The sequence below is a fragment of the Diabrotica undecimpunctata genome, chromosome 8, assembly GCF_040954645.1.
Source record: "Diabrotica undecimpunctata isolate CICGRU chromosome 8, icDiaUnde3, whole genome shotgun sequence".
In the NCBI taxonomy this organism is placed as follows: domain Eukaryota; kingdom Metazoa; phylum Arthropoda; class Insecta; order Coleoptera; family Chrysomelidae; genus Diabrotica; species Diabrotica undecimpunctata.
In genome coordinates this window covers 32484585-32500106 of record NC_092810.1, presented here as the reverse complement: position 1 = coordinate 32500106, position 15522 = coordinate 32484585, and the positions used below count along the sequence as shown (strand labels likewise).

The window sequence follows — 15522 nt, the reverse complement described above, 5'->3', positions numbered from 1 at the left end:
ACCTAAACTTTTTAATACGGTGCTAGAACATGCTTTTAAGAATTTGGATTGGATGACAAACGGAATAAAAATAGATGGAGAATATCTAAACAACTTACGTTTCGCCGATGATATACTTATAATGGCTGAAGATCTAGGTATGGCAAGAGAGATGGTACATGAACTCGTTGTGGATACAGAAAGTGTAGGTTTAAATATAAATATCTTGAAAACAAAAATCATGACCAATTTGGTACCCAACCAGAACATCAGTATTGGTGGGAAATAAAAAGAACTCGTAGATAGATATAAATACCTGGGACATGAAATTATGATTGGCAGGAATAACCAGACTCATGAACTGAAGAGAAGAATCGGCCTTGGGTGGGCAGCATTTGGAAAACTGAAAGAAACTTTTAAAAGTGAGCTGCCCACATGCCTAAAGAGAAAGGTATTTGATCAGTGCGTCCTCCCAGTCTTGACGTACGGAGCAGAAACACTTACCTTAACAAAAGCAGAAGCTACCAAACTGAGAGTCACGCAGAGAAGAATGGAGCGCTCCATGTTAGAAATAACTCTGCGAGACAGAATAACCAACGAAGACATCAGGAGAAGAACCGGAGTGACTGACATCATCGAGAAGATAGCCAGACTACAATGGAGATGGGCAGGACACATAGCCAAAATGACAGATGGGCGATGGACAAAGAGGTTATTGGAATGGAGGCCAAGGGAAGACAAGAGAAGCGTCGGTCGACCACCTACAAGATGGACTGACGATTTAAGAAGATTCAATAAAAACTGGATGAGAGCGGCGCAAGATAGACGGGGTTGGAAACATGAGGAAGAGGCCTATGTTTAGCAGTGGACTCTTGAGGCTTGATAATGATGATATATATATATATATATATATATATATATATATATATATATATATATATATATATATATATATATATATATATATATATATATATATATATATATATATATATGTATATATATATTCTTCTTCTTCTTCTTCTTCGTCTAGCCATTCACGTCCATATCTGAACATAAGCCTCTTAATATTTCGCCATTTATTTAAAAGCTTCCTCAGGAAACGATAAAAAATTAAAATTATTTCAAATGTAAAAATTAAAATAACAATAAAAGAAAAGTTAGAAGAATAATATTTATTTGATGAATTATTAAGGTTAGTTGTTATTAAGATGAATGTTGGCTATTTTTAATATTTATAAATTTTGTTCAATATGTTACAATATATGTTACTTAACTGTCCAGTGTCCGTTTTATAATTTAAAGTGTTTTTATTTTTGTTAATGTAATACATTTCAAGAAATAATCTACTTTTGTAGTTATCAGTCTGTGCCAAAATGTGAGCTTTGTTATAGTCTAGCATATGACCAGTGTTTTCATAGTGCTCAACCACTGCGCAAGTATTTTTTCTCAAGCGGCAATCACTTTTATGTTGTGTGATGCGTTGTTTTAGCCATTGTGATGTTTGACCAATATAGCTATTTTGACATCCTAAACACGGTATTTCATAAACGACATTACTTTTATATAAGGTTGGTACTGGGTCTTTGATTTTTGAAAATAGTTGTTTGCTGTTCATGGTATTATATTTAGCTATACTAATATTAGGAACATTTTTGAATATGGATATGACAGAATGAGTTAGACCATTAATAAAGGGAAGTTTTTTATATTTGATTGATTTGTTATTAGAATCATGGACGGGACCGTCATAGAAATTAGTGCTGTAAATCAGTTTTTTTAAAATTTGTTTAGGATATCCGTTGTTACGAAAAATTTTGTATATTATGTTCAGATTTTTTTGTAAAAAGTTGTCATCAACAATGGACATTATCCTGTTTTTCATACCTAGTACGGTATTATATTTTTGACGGGTGGTATGGTTTGAATAGTAATTTATATACCTGCCTGATGCTGTAATCTTTTGGTACCAATCCAATGTCAAAATATTGTCATTTGTTCTTATTACTCTTGTGTCTAAAAATGGTATACTAAAATCTGTCTCAGTTTCAATTGTAAACTGAAGATGTTTATTAAATGAATTAAAAATGTTTAGTGTGGTATTGATGTGATAAGATGGAACTGCACATATGATGTCATCGACATATTTATATATAAACGGTAATTCAAAAGGTAATTGCGTAATCACATTATCTAAGAGATGATCAGTTACAATAGTTGCAAGGATTGGACTAATCGGGGAACCCATCGGTGTTCCAAAAATTTGAGAATAAAATTTACCATTGAAACTAAAGTAAGTGTTGTTAAAAATGAACCTAAGAATTTGTAGAAAATGTCTTTTGATAATGTCGTGTAGTCTTTTATAAGGTTCCAATTTGATTATATAATGTCCGTGACCATATTTAGTGGAATGTTTGTAAATAGCGACACCACATCTAAAGAAATTAAAACATAATCATTTGGTAACTACATTCCCCTAACAGCATTGACAAAGGTAAATGTGTCCTTAGAATTATAATTATTGTGATATTCAAAGGCATCAGTTATTGTATCAGCAAGGAATTTAGAAATGTTTTAGGTAGTAGATTTTACAGAACTTACAATAAGCCTGAGAGGAATGTCAAATTTATGAATTTTAGGCAAACAATAAAGTTTAGGGAAACATGAGTCATAAATTATCAACTTTTTTGCAACTTGTTTAGTAAGTTGATCTTGGTTTTTTAAGGTTTTTATTAGATCATTATAGTTTTTTTGTATCACTGACGTAGGATCTTTGTCCAAACCCTTATAAGTCGATTTGTCATTTTACAACGTTAAGGTTTTGTCGATATACTCCTGTTTGTTCATAGCTACCGTACATCCACCTTTGTCAGATTGTAAAATGTATATGTCTGAATGTAACTTTAAATATTGTTTTACATACTTAAACATTTTGTTAATTGTTGTGGGGGGTTTAGATTTTGAATTCTGTAAGTAATTAGTTACTACATTTGTTACTTGTGCCCTAAGAATATCTTTAGATTCAACTGTTATCTCATCGATGATATTTTCTACATCGGCTAAAAAAATATCTAACTTAAAATCTGGGGGTGTACACTCAACACTAAATTTTGGACCAAGAGAGAGAAAATCAGACACTTCTTTTGGAAAGTCAACGCTGGACAAGTTTTTGAACCATTTGTCATTGTTTAAAAATAATTGGTTGGAAAATAAGTTATTAGTTAACTGTTCAAATTTTTTTATGTTATTAAGTTTCACTTTGTTAAAAACATTTGAAAAGCTCTTTTTTAACCTTAGTTCATATTCAATTAATATGTTAGTAGGAACAAACTGCTGCAACTCACACTTAATCTTATTAATATCATTCTTCGCATTTGAAACATTATTGCAAGTTATTTTTATTTCTAAATTTAATTTTTTTTTATGGATCTCATTAATGAATTTATCTACTTTAATATTTAAAACTTTGTCATTACCTACGTATAATAAGCTGCGTAGATTACATGTACTGTTCCGAACGTGCTTAGGCATAACATTAGATGTTCTACAACGTAATAAAAAAATTCTTCTGTTGTTCAATTTTGCCATCATTATGTTTATCTTTATGGCAAAATTGAACAACAGAAGAATTGCCAGAAGAAACGCCTTTTTGTGCTTACCACTTTGCCTTTAATGTCTGATAAACCAATTGCCGCTGATCAGTACTGATTCTTGATGATTATTATTATTATAACTGAAAAATATTTTATGTACAACAAACTATTGATCGATTAATCCCTATTTATATTTTAGACGAATGATCACTGTCCCAGTTAGAACAGTCGATAACTATCAAGTATTATATTTCAGTCTGAGAGATACAAATTATAGAAATTTCGAACTTCTTCCGACCATGAAAGCCTCATTGATGCTCTTAGATATAGAACACCAAAGCAATCCTCCTGATGGAGTTGTTTTCTTAGCCGATATGCAAGGGGTAAGTATTTGTTATAAACAATCATTTTTTGTATACAATTAAACGTTTCATATCCCTTTTAGACTTCTTTTTTGTAAAAATTTTTGTTTTTAATGTTAGTGTCGTTAAAGGGACCTTACATTAAATTAAAAAAATATTTAAAAAAATACTTCCCCCTCCATGGGGCATATTTTCACCCTGTGTTTGTGCACTATCGTGACTTCTAGGTATTTAATAGGTTAGTGGTTTTAAATAATAAAAATACATAAATAGATCCAAAGTATATTAATTTAAAAAGTTTAAAAGAAAAGATAGATAATTTATCAAAAGGTAGATAGAGATCATTTCTCTTAAAAAACAATTTTTGCCTTACATTTATTTCTTATGATAGATCGCAAAACAGTTTTGTTTTCGTGATAAGTAAAGGTATACATTACATTTTTCACAACGTATTTTTGACCGACGACTGTGACAGTTTTGCATTCTACATGCACGAGGGTTATTGATTTCATCGAAAGTGGGAAAATCGTTATATTCATCGTACCTTCTAACCTCTGAGGGTTAAGCTGATCGTCTGTATTTATAAGAGGAATTGGGGTTCTCGTTTTCATTACTTTCTGTTTCTTCGTGATTTATTTTTCGGTTAGGTAGTTCGTTAACAAGCCCTTCAGCTACTTGCATCCTGAACTTCAAAAGATCCATGATTTTGTTTTTAGGGATTGCAAAAGATTCAGATTCTAATTTATACAATCTCCAAGAATTTTCTACTACTAAATTGAAAAAATAGGGCATCACTTTAAGAGACCAATTGGTGATTTTCATAAAAGTCCTGTAATACTCTAATGATTGATCTCGTATGTCAACCCCGCCCATATGTTTGTTGTAGTTAGCAATCACTTTAGGCGCAGTAACATCAATATATTTTGTTGTTATTATTTTCGTCTGAAGATGTACAATTGGATGAAATAAGAACATAATTATTGTCCTTCCATTTCACAACAACTATATTGTCGCATACAAACTGTTGACATTCACCACGTTTCATGTCTCGATCTGCTTTAAAACCCATACTATTCCGCTCTGGCCATCGGTTAATCATTATCGTACATGTACCATGCAATCCCATTATATCTGAACGTTCCAATAGTGGTCCATCCATCCATCCAATGGCACTACATCCCAAATCGAGCCTTGGCCTCCTTCAACAGGCTTCTCCAATCATCTCGATTTATCGCTGTTCTTTTCCATGAACGCGTTCCCAGGCAGTTCCTGGCATCCTCATCGACTTCGTCTTCCCATCTCTTTTTAGGTCTTCCAACAGGTATTTTTCCTTACATTCTTGCATTTAGTAATTTCCTGGGGATTCTATTCTCATGCATGCGGACCACGTGCCCTGTCCACCGTAATCTCTGCAGTTTAGTGTATTGTGCTAGAATTGGTTCGCTATATTGCTCGTATATTTCTCTATTATACCTAATTCGCCAGTTGTTGTTTTCACTTATTGGGCCCAGTATCCTACGTAATATTTTTATAAATCGCGAAATAGGCTTTATTTGCCAGCATAAGCCTTCTATTTATTTCCGGTTCTTCATTGCTTGCGACCAGATCCATTCCTAAGTATGTGAATTTATTTACATGTTCTATATCGTCAATAGTGGTACGGAAGCAAAATAGCGGTCAAAGGAAATGCAGCTTCCTGGAGGAATAGATTTTCAAAGAAGGAGGACCATTAAAGCTCCGACATCTAAAGACTTGTTCCCTACTGAAGTTCTTATACCTTGGTAAATCATCAGCCCATCATGAGTAGTGGCTACAAATGTTTTAAAACCTTGAGGCCTAGGCTTTGTTTTGATAACTTGTCGCAATCCACGAGTGCACGTACCGCTAAATGGGATCATCTGCTCGTCGATAGAATAGTAACCCGGCATTCTTTCTAATCTGTCGCACGTTCTCTTAACTTAATCCAATAGTAGTTGTGCTTTCCAAAGTAAATTCGTATTTCCTGGCATGTCTACGACATGAAATGCCGTATGTAAAATTTTGAATTCTCTTGAAATTAAGCTTGCAACTAAATGCAAACGCATTTAGTCACGCCAGTACATGTATAATCGTGGATAAGGAATACAACCCATATTGATATGTACCCCAATGAGTTTTTTTAATTCTGTTGCCTTAGTATTCAGCACACGACTAGTTTTTCGGAGGTGGTAATTATTAATACACATAGCAGCATGCTCAAAAAAATTATAATTAAAATATTATTTAAAATATTTCAGTGGATTTCTGATGTTAATGTCTGCTGATTGTCTCACTGAATAACTGTGATCTTTTTGAATAAATGGTACTTGCCTCCAGAGCCTTCTTCGACTGATAACGCTGCTGTTCTGTTCTTATTAGTAGATCTTTGATTACTATGGTCTCCTAATACAATAGCGTTTGGGTTATCAGAAGAACAAGAAGGTTCTTCATAGCATTTTGCTGACTTAAGCGTTTGTGCATCAAGTATGTATGTGGCTACGTGGCTAGGATGACGTTTTCTCTTAAGGTTTATCAGTTTTTCTTAGTTTCTATTTGTTTGTTCTTCCTTGAATTTCTGCATAATTCCTGTATTTTATTTAGTTCAACAGCCTAATTCCTTGTATACCACTATATCAGCTGTTATCAGCCGATGATGCTGTTGAATAACTAAATGATATAAAATATTTCGGTGATGTGGGCTATTTTACGTTTAATATGATTCTAATAAACAACAAGCCAAAATTATATGTTTGAAAGAAACATTAAAAATCCGAAGATTTCTGCTTGTTCGAAACGAAAATTCAGATTCTGACCTAAATATGTGCCTTTTACGATTTACAAAGCCAACAGACGATGAATAATTTACTATTATTACTTCCTTTGACAGAAAAGATTTGATTTCACGTTTAGGGCTTCCTATTAAGGCGCTCTGATAAGTCCTGAAAAGACGAATCGCGTATAAACGAATTGTAGTGGCACTATACCTGAAATCAAACCTTAACTGTCTTTTTTATATGTTTTAATTTATATTAGATGAAAACAAACTTTTTAAATCAGCTACGAACTAATTATTTTTATTTTTAGTTTGATATAAGGCACGTTATCAAGTTAAGACCAGATCTCTTGAAGAAATACTTCACATATCTTGGAGAAGGAGTACCGATTCAATTTGTAGGGTTACATCTTATGAATGGAAATTACTTTTTGGATAATTTGATGAGCATGCTTAGGATATTTATTAGCCCTGATGTACTAGAAAGGGTAAGTATACATAGTCTAATAAGTGTTGCGGTTCCACAGGAGAGTGTTGTTACTAGCCTATATTTTGACTGTTGGTATAATGTATAACGGTATATTCATAAACGTATATTTCATTTTCAGTTTAATTTCAATCTGTCAATTCGTTCTTTATTTACAAGCCATTTAGTATCGACGTGTCGCAGGATTTTTTTACAATGGAAAAATCCAGTATCGTGCATTGATTAAATTTTTTATTTTTTGGGGGGTTAAAAGGTGGCAAAGGAAATTTATGAACGAATGTTAAAAGCGTATAAGGAATCTTCGCCTTCAATTAAAAAGATGAGTTGCTGAATTTAAACGTAGTCGTACAAGCCTTCAAGAGGATCCACAGTAAAGAATTACAAAAACAGCAACACCAGAAATCGTAGAAAAAATATCGGATATCGTATTGAGAAATCGTTGAGTAACTAAAAGAGATTTATTAGATACTGTTGTATTTTTATTAAACTAATTTATTGTCTTTATTTATTATCAAAGTTTCTACACTAATAACACTTACAAGTTTATTTAAAGTCTTTATTTGTACAATATAACTAATTTATTTCACACTAATAATTATATAATTTATTTACATTTACAGGGTATGACGGATAATCGAAAAGACGGTTAACAGAACATTAAAAAAAAATAAAAATTCATAGTATAACTCTCAAATTTTATTTGTATGTTTTATTTGTCAATATAAGAGGGATTTATGTTAGTATAGTCGAATCAATTTGATTTAAAATATTCCGAAATCTTTGTTTTATTGTTACTTCCCATTTTGCAATGGCTGAATTTCTTAATCGATGTAAAATCATCAAATCTACCTTATTTGCTTCTTCTTGCCGAGAATATCACTCGATGAATTGTTGTATGTGCGATGCAGCTTCTCTAGCTTCTTTACGCAAATATTTGTGAGTTGCAATAGCATCATCAACATCGCCACCGTCAAAGTCTGCATCAGCTTCTGAATCAGTTTAGTCTGCCCCTGTTGCCATTTTAACGATTTCATCATCTATCAGCAAGCGATAGCCGTTTGCGTCCTCATCACAAAATAACCATTCGTTAATTTCCATCGTCACTTCGCAGCATTCCGGCATAAGGATGGACAGTTTTTTACTTGCAAGTATTGTTGAACGTCCAGTATAAAAACTTAAAAAATAAGACGTTAGAAAAATAGATAAACAAATTTTGGTTATATTTATGCCCTTGAAACAACGTGGTTTTTTTGCTGTACCAATCAATAATAAAGGAAGGCGATGGTCACCACTTGCATTTGAACACACTGTGATTCGTTGCTTTTCCGTTTTAAATTCGGGTGCATATTGATCGCGTGTCAAACCATATTCATCGATCATAGCTTGAAACTTTCTTTTATATTCGTCAACTACTTCAATATTTGCGGCGCTAAATTTTTCACCTTCGATTTTCAGTTCCCGTATACCTTGGCGATTTTTGAACTTTTCTAACCAACCGCTGCTTCCTTTGAATGAGGCATTCAATTTCATGTTGAAAAACAACGCTTTTTCGGCAACAATAATTGGTCCAGACAAAGAAACTAATTCGCTTTTTTCTTTGAACGAACCACAAATACAAAGCCGTGTCGAGTGATTCATTTCTGGTCTTTCAATGTTTTACCCGGCCATCCAACGATTCCATTTGCGAAGCATACTTTTCAATTCATTCAGCATTTTTCTTTAAATCATTGATTGTTGTTCTCGGAACATCATACTTTTTGCTCAATGTGACAGCAGAAACACCTTTCTTTAGTTCTGCAATAATTTCTATTCTTTTTTAAATTGACAAAACAAAACGTTTTCTTTTTGATGTTCCAGATGCGGAATGCTACATTTTTTAAAACTAAATTGATTAAACGACTAAGTGCCACAATCAATGTTCGAATTTGAATCAAACTGAACTATAGTGACACACAGATATTGACTAATAATTATTGTGCTGGGCATTTTTATTTTCGACTTGCGATCTAAAACTTGAACTCTAAAAGCACGGTATCATTTATCATTACCTATTTAAATTGAAATTTAACCCAGAGCCCTGAATAAGAACAAAAATTATTTACATAAAAAAATGCGGTGGTGTACGTGTACATTTCAACGAATTTCGTTTAGCTTATCGCAATGCTCAAACAAAATGAATTGGTGACTAAAATTTTAGTAATGTAGTCAATATAACTTATGTATAGACCCTGACGGTTAACAGAGGTGACGGTTAATAGAGATACGGATAATCGAGGTTCCACTGTATTACAATACGTACGTTACATTTTAAAAACGTTAGAAATAATATGTTTGCAGTTTTATGCGAAATAATATTTATCGTAACAATACCCTGGACATGTAAATTGGTAGTTTAAGCAATATTTTGACTAAAATAGCGTATTTCATAAAGCTCTATTTACAATAGGTCCCACATTCGCTAGCAATAGAACAAAAACACATTAGAATGCGACTTTGCCGGCAACATTTAGAGCGTTTTCGAAAAGATAAAAAGGATTTTTTGCATTAATTCATCACAATGAATCAAAAATCATGAATCAAAAACGATCTCGAAAACCCTGAGTAATGATTTTCGACTGATTTTGAATGAAAATAACATAAAACTTCAGAAGACGAGGTTTACCCTAAACACCAGATGACACGAGAACCATCGCCGTCATAATATTCGTATTCATCAACGTAGCAAACCTCAAAGTAATCACTTTCGAATAGTTTTGAATGAAAATAACATAAAACTCCAGGAGACGAAATCCACCCTAGGTACCAGGTAGCTCGAGGAAGATTGCCGTTATCGTATTCATGATCAACGACCTCAAATGATTACCATCGACTGATTTATCGAATGAAATTACCATACTCCAGAAAATGAGGTCCACACTGGGCACCAGGTAGCTCGAGGATCATCGTCATTATATTATGAGTGTTTAGAGACCTCGAAAACATCAAGTACTAAAATTGAACTCATTCCTGTTGATATTTTCTGAGTTACAAATTTTTAATTTTCTATGCACTGTGAAAATGCATATATCTTATACATAAAAAGAAATTTTAATTTGATCACCATGAATTTTGTTCACAAAGTTTCCTGACACTTTCCTAAATCGAACACAAAAAGTTGCATAACGATTCATCTTACTGCAGAAAATTAGAACGTTTAGTGCTTCTTTTCTTTGCCTTGCGGTTAACTATTATTATTGTTAATATTATATTATTAAGTTCTAATTTTGTAGCACAACCCATACACGCTAATAACCCTGCGTGGTTGATGCTTCATGTGAGAAAAAAAATAAATTCTAATATTATAGACAAACTGAAGAAAAAAATTCGTGAAAAAAACCCGGTTTGCAGAAGAAAAAAATTCCTTTTCATCAGTACAATACATCAGTCATATGAGCATTTAGACAATGGCTAAAATCCATAAATAAAAGTTCTAATTGTTGGAGCACACACGATATTCCCCAGATTTGGCTCTTAGCGACTGTAATCTGTTTTAAACAATGAGGTCATAACAGCTGTGGAAGCTATTGCTGTTCAGGGAGACCATACGGAATATAGCCCAGTCTGGTTAAAAAAAAAGGTCGAAAAATGTTTCGCAGATATCTGAAGCTTTTAAGACATAGGTGGGGGATACTAGATGATGAATGGATGAAAAGCTACTCGTATTTTTACCTTGCGTTTTTTTTAACAATAATTTATGGTCACAATTTGATTTTTTGTCTATTTCAAAAATAGTTTCTTCTTCTTAGAGTGCCATATCCCTACGGAACATCGGCGACTACCATGCTTATAATATTTTTATACTGATCTCTGTCTTGCGCTACGTGTAGCAATTGGTCCGCTGTCAAACCTGTCCACTGCCGCAAATTCCTCAACCAAGAGAGTTTCTTCCGTCCTATCCATTACCGTTGAGAATTAGCCGAAGGAACTCATATCTTGGTCCTCTGATTATATGTCCAAGATATTCTAGTTTACGCCTCTTAATAATATTTAATAGAGTTCGTTGATGTCCCATTCTTCGAAGAACTTCTTCGTTTCTGGTTCTGCTAGTCCATGGAATTTTTGGCATCCTTCGATACAACCACATCTCAAACGCCTCGATTTTATTCATGATATCGGCGTTTAAAGTCCAAGTTTTACATCCATACAAAAGTACAGAAAACACGTAACATCTTGTAAACTTTTCACGGATTTTCAAATTTAATGAGTTATTGGATGATAGAGGCTTGAATTTTTGAAATGAGTTTCTTGCCTGTTCAATTCTACATCGAATTTCGAAGGATGGATCTAGATTTTGGGTAATCCAACATTCAAGGTATTTGAATCTCTGAACTCTCTGCAGCGGTTGTTAGTTTAATATCAGTTGGGTTGCGCCGATATCCACTTTACTGGTCACCATGTATTTAGTTTTATCAATACTTATCGACAGTCCCCAATTTGTGCATTCCATGTCAACTCTATTGATTAGCTCCTGCAGATCGTCGATGTTTTCAGCTAGAATCACAGTATCGTCGGCATACCGTATATTGTTAATTATTTCTCCTCCTATGATAATTCCTTTTTGATCTTTTAAAGCTTCAATAAATAGATTCTCAGAATACACGTTAAAGAGGGTGGGAGATAGTATACAGCCTTGTCTTACGCCTCGTTCAATACTGATTGGCTTTGAAATAGTTTAATAACAGAATATTTTGAGTTTTGACACAATTATAAATAAGTTTGCTTCTATCAAAGACAGGCGCATTAATTTAAATTATCGGAAATAAAATCCGTTTAATTATTTTTTAAGGTATTTTGGTTTGCAAGAATAACACAAGAATACACAAAAATATATTTATATAAAAACAAAAAATGGTACTTTGGTATCCCCAAAAAAATGTTCTTTTTAGCTTTTCCACTTTTCATATCGGCTGGCATCCTAAGCTTTTCAAGAATATATTGACTTCTGGCTGATGTTTTATCCCACAATCCGCCGCTTGGCTGTGAGACACTGCGGTCAAGATACACGCCAGAGAATTCGAATTTTAGTGGCAGAGAATAGATGCGCTTTTTAAACGCCCTATTCTTCTGAATAGCGCGAATTAAATAGTTTCCTTCTCCAAATGCAATAATGGGATAAGGAAACTTGACGTTCGGGAGACGCGAGATCGAGTGACGACCTGGCCGATGAGCCGGGAGTGGCAAGTAAGGGTTCTTACCGAATCTACTCGTGGCACTCTAGTTTTCGGATGAGTAGTGTCATGGTCGATTTGGAAGAACCAGGCTTGTGTGGGGGTGTGTATGTCATCGCGCTAAACACAATATGTACATACATTAACACGCGAACTGTTTCGAGTTTTTTTAATAAATAAGTCCTTCAAATCTGCTTTTTTAAAAGAACATAGGACCTATACCCAAAAAAATGAAAATTATAAATATATATATATATATATATATATATATATATATATATATATATATTTATATATATATATATATATATATATATATATATATATATATATATATATATATATATATAAAGGTCGCCTCCCGATTACTGAGGTTACGAGCCGCCACTGCTCAATGGGTTCCCAATAGACAATTATAGTACTTAAATGTACGAGAAAATAGAGACAACTTATCTATTAAAAAGTAAATGTGTTTAAATGTGATTTTGAGTGTTTTGTCTGAGTGGCAGACGGAGAATAAATAATCAATTTATATTTATTTCTACTTAATAGGTAACCTTTTACAAATAAGGTCTGTCTTTTGATTATTATTAGCGCGACATCTAGCCATCACAACCGCCTACTAATCACTTTCAACCCAATGGCGTTTATTGCGTATTGTTAATAAAATTGTTTCAATGAATAAGTCTATATCGCTCGGTAGCGGACGGATTTTGTCAGCGAACTTTTGACTAATTACGAAATAAATTAGCAACAAAGTATGTTGATTTTTTAACAACGAATAAGTCGCTCTTAAAGGAATGTTGCCGTCCGCAGACACGACATATAAACGAAATGCTAACCAGAAACGTAAAGAAGAACAAAATATGTAACTTCAAAACTTTTTAATATAAACGCATGTTTTTAATTTTATAGAAGTAAAGGGAAGGAATTTGGCATTATGAAAATACAAAATGTTCTCTAAGAAATACTGTAAATAACCTTAACCATGATTAAGCTTAGGTGTTAACGTAACTGAAACTTCAGAAAATATAAATTATATATTTATGATTTCCTTTTTTTCAGTTACATGTTCATCCAGAAGGTTGGAATCCAATGGAACTGTTGCCAAAGGAATGCCTTCCTAAGGAAATGGGGGGAGATTTAGGGCTAGAAGAAGAGCTTACTAAGAAGACTATGGATTTTTTTAAAGAACGTGAAGATTTTTGGGAGGAGGAAGAAACGATGAGGAAAAGAATAATTAAATAAAAATTGTTTTGTTGTTAATACTAATTCTTTTTTAATTTTTGTTATTCGTTAGGTGTTTTGTTATTGTAGTCCAGGATATAATGGTTTTCTGCTCAGAATTCTTTTTATATGTATAGATTTGCTTGAAATTCTGACAGCAGGTAGAAAATAGCTCAAAGATCAAAATCTACGCTATTTTAATATGTGCTTTTTCTCGGGGGTGGCTACCACCTCAACTGAGGGTGAAAAATGTTTTTAAAAAAACTATGGTAATCGCTAAAATAGTGAATTAAAAGACAAAAATATTCTTTAGAGTTTGTTCGAAAAGTCAATATTTTTGGAGTTATTCGTGACTGAATGAGCCATATATTAACAAAGTTATGGCTATTCCAAATTAGACTTTTATTCATCGAATACAAAAATCCAAACATATGAATAACCGGAAAACGGAAAGTTTTTAAACTTATAGCAACGTCTTTAAAAATACTAAAAAACAGTTAAAATGACCTCTAGTAAAAGTGATTGGTATGAAAATTAAGGTAAATTATAACAAAAATAAAGTCTACTATATTTTTTGTGACGGTAAAAGAAATAAAACTCACCCCCGCCAAAACCACCCTGGGCCCTGATTCTATTTCATTTCGATGTCGAAATTTAAAAGCGACTACGCCATGACAGTCGCAATCGCTAGCGATTCTCATTCATTTCGATTGTAGTTAAAACTGGGGATATTTACTTTATCATTTTGACACTGCTGAAAATTTGGGTTGGCCCTGTTGTTTATTGGCTGCACTACGCTTGTTGAATGTTTGTTTTGTTTACGTTACGTGAACGTCTTTTTTTTCTTGTTTGAGTTGTTAAATCATAAATATTGGCCATTCTCAATTATATTTTGAATTGAAAGAAAAGATGGCAAGAAAAAAAAAGGCGATGTGGGAGATCCTTAAGTTATAACCACTAAGATTTGACTTAGTGGTTATATTCTAATATATTTTTAAATTTACTGCAGCTTAGTAATACTAACCCTAAACATTTTGGGTATCCTAGAGGCATAAACACCTTCTTCCAAATATGGTTCTAATACCCTTATTAAATAATTTGCATCTTGTTTATTAAGCCGGAATTGCTGCCTAAATTGAGCATCACTTAGTGAAAAAGAATTTTGAGTATCCCGTAACATTCTTCTTATCCTCCGTTATGAACGTCGGATATCTAACCCCTCTAATTCCTCCAAAACTAGCAAATGTCCGTAAAACACAGCCATATTGATACTTTTTGCCTCAGTTTTCCTTGCAAGGATCAAAACACCGCCTACTTAAACTGAACCTAAGTTCACTTCTCCCAGTCCAGTCAGTCATGTCAGATTAATTTCGACTCGAAATGAAATTTCAACCACTTTCTTGAAGTTGAAATTAATTTCGATAAGTCGAAAACTAGTGACGTCGTTTGGTTAGTTCAGCTGAAATCCACAAGGTTCGCAAAGTCGCATTTCGACGTCGCCATATTAATTTCGACATGTTTTGAGTCGAAATCTCAATTAGAATCAGGACCCTGGTTGAAACTATTCGTTGCTCATTTACAATTTAATTCACTTACATGCAGACGTATTCTAGACGTTTAACTGGTTTAGATCCCGTTTAGATTTTAACCCCGTGTTCGACCAATAGGTTTTAACCGGTAATGAGTAAATGTTTTTTTGATTTTTGAGTGACAAATGTAAAATTAACATGTATGTAAAAAAACTACTAATTATACTTCTTTCTTGTACAATGAAATCAATAAACAATATTAGTATTATTATTAATACTAAAAAATTTAAATTTTACTTACTGATAAAGACTTGTTTACACGGGTAGAGTTGTGAAAAGAGTAGAGT

The 15522-nt window shown here is 33.0% G+C and overlaps 1 protein-coding gene across 1 annotated transcript in view; it reads left to right on the top strand.

The window, feature by feature from the left end:
- The window catches only part of LOC140448351 (alpha-tocopherol transfer protein-like), a 26259-nt gene extending 12374 nt beyond the window's left edge, over positions 1-13885 (top strand). Inside the window, exons 3-5 of the mRNA XM_072541438.1 lie at positions 3772-3955; positions 7037-7213; positions 13485-13885. Of these exons, the coding sequence (XP_072397539.1) occupies positions 3772-3955; positions 7037-7213; positions 13485-13667 (544 nt within the window). The 3' untranslated portion in view covers positions 13668-13885. The remainder of the gene's footprint in view (positions 1-3771; positions 3956-7036; positions 7214-13484) is intronic.
- Positions 13886-15522: the final 1637 nt, after the last annotated feature.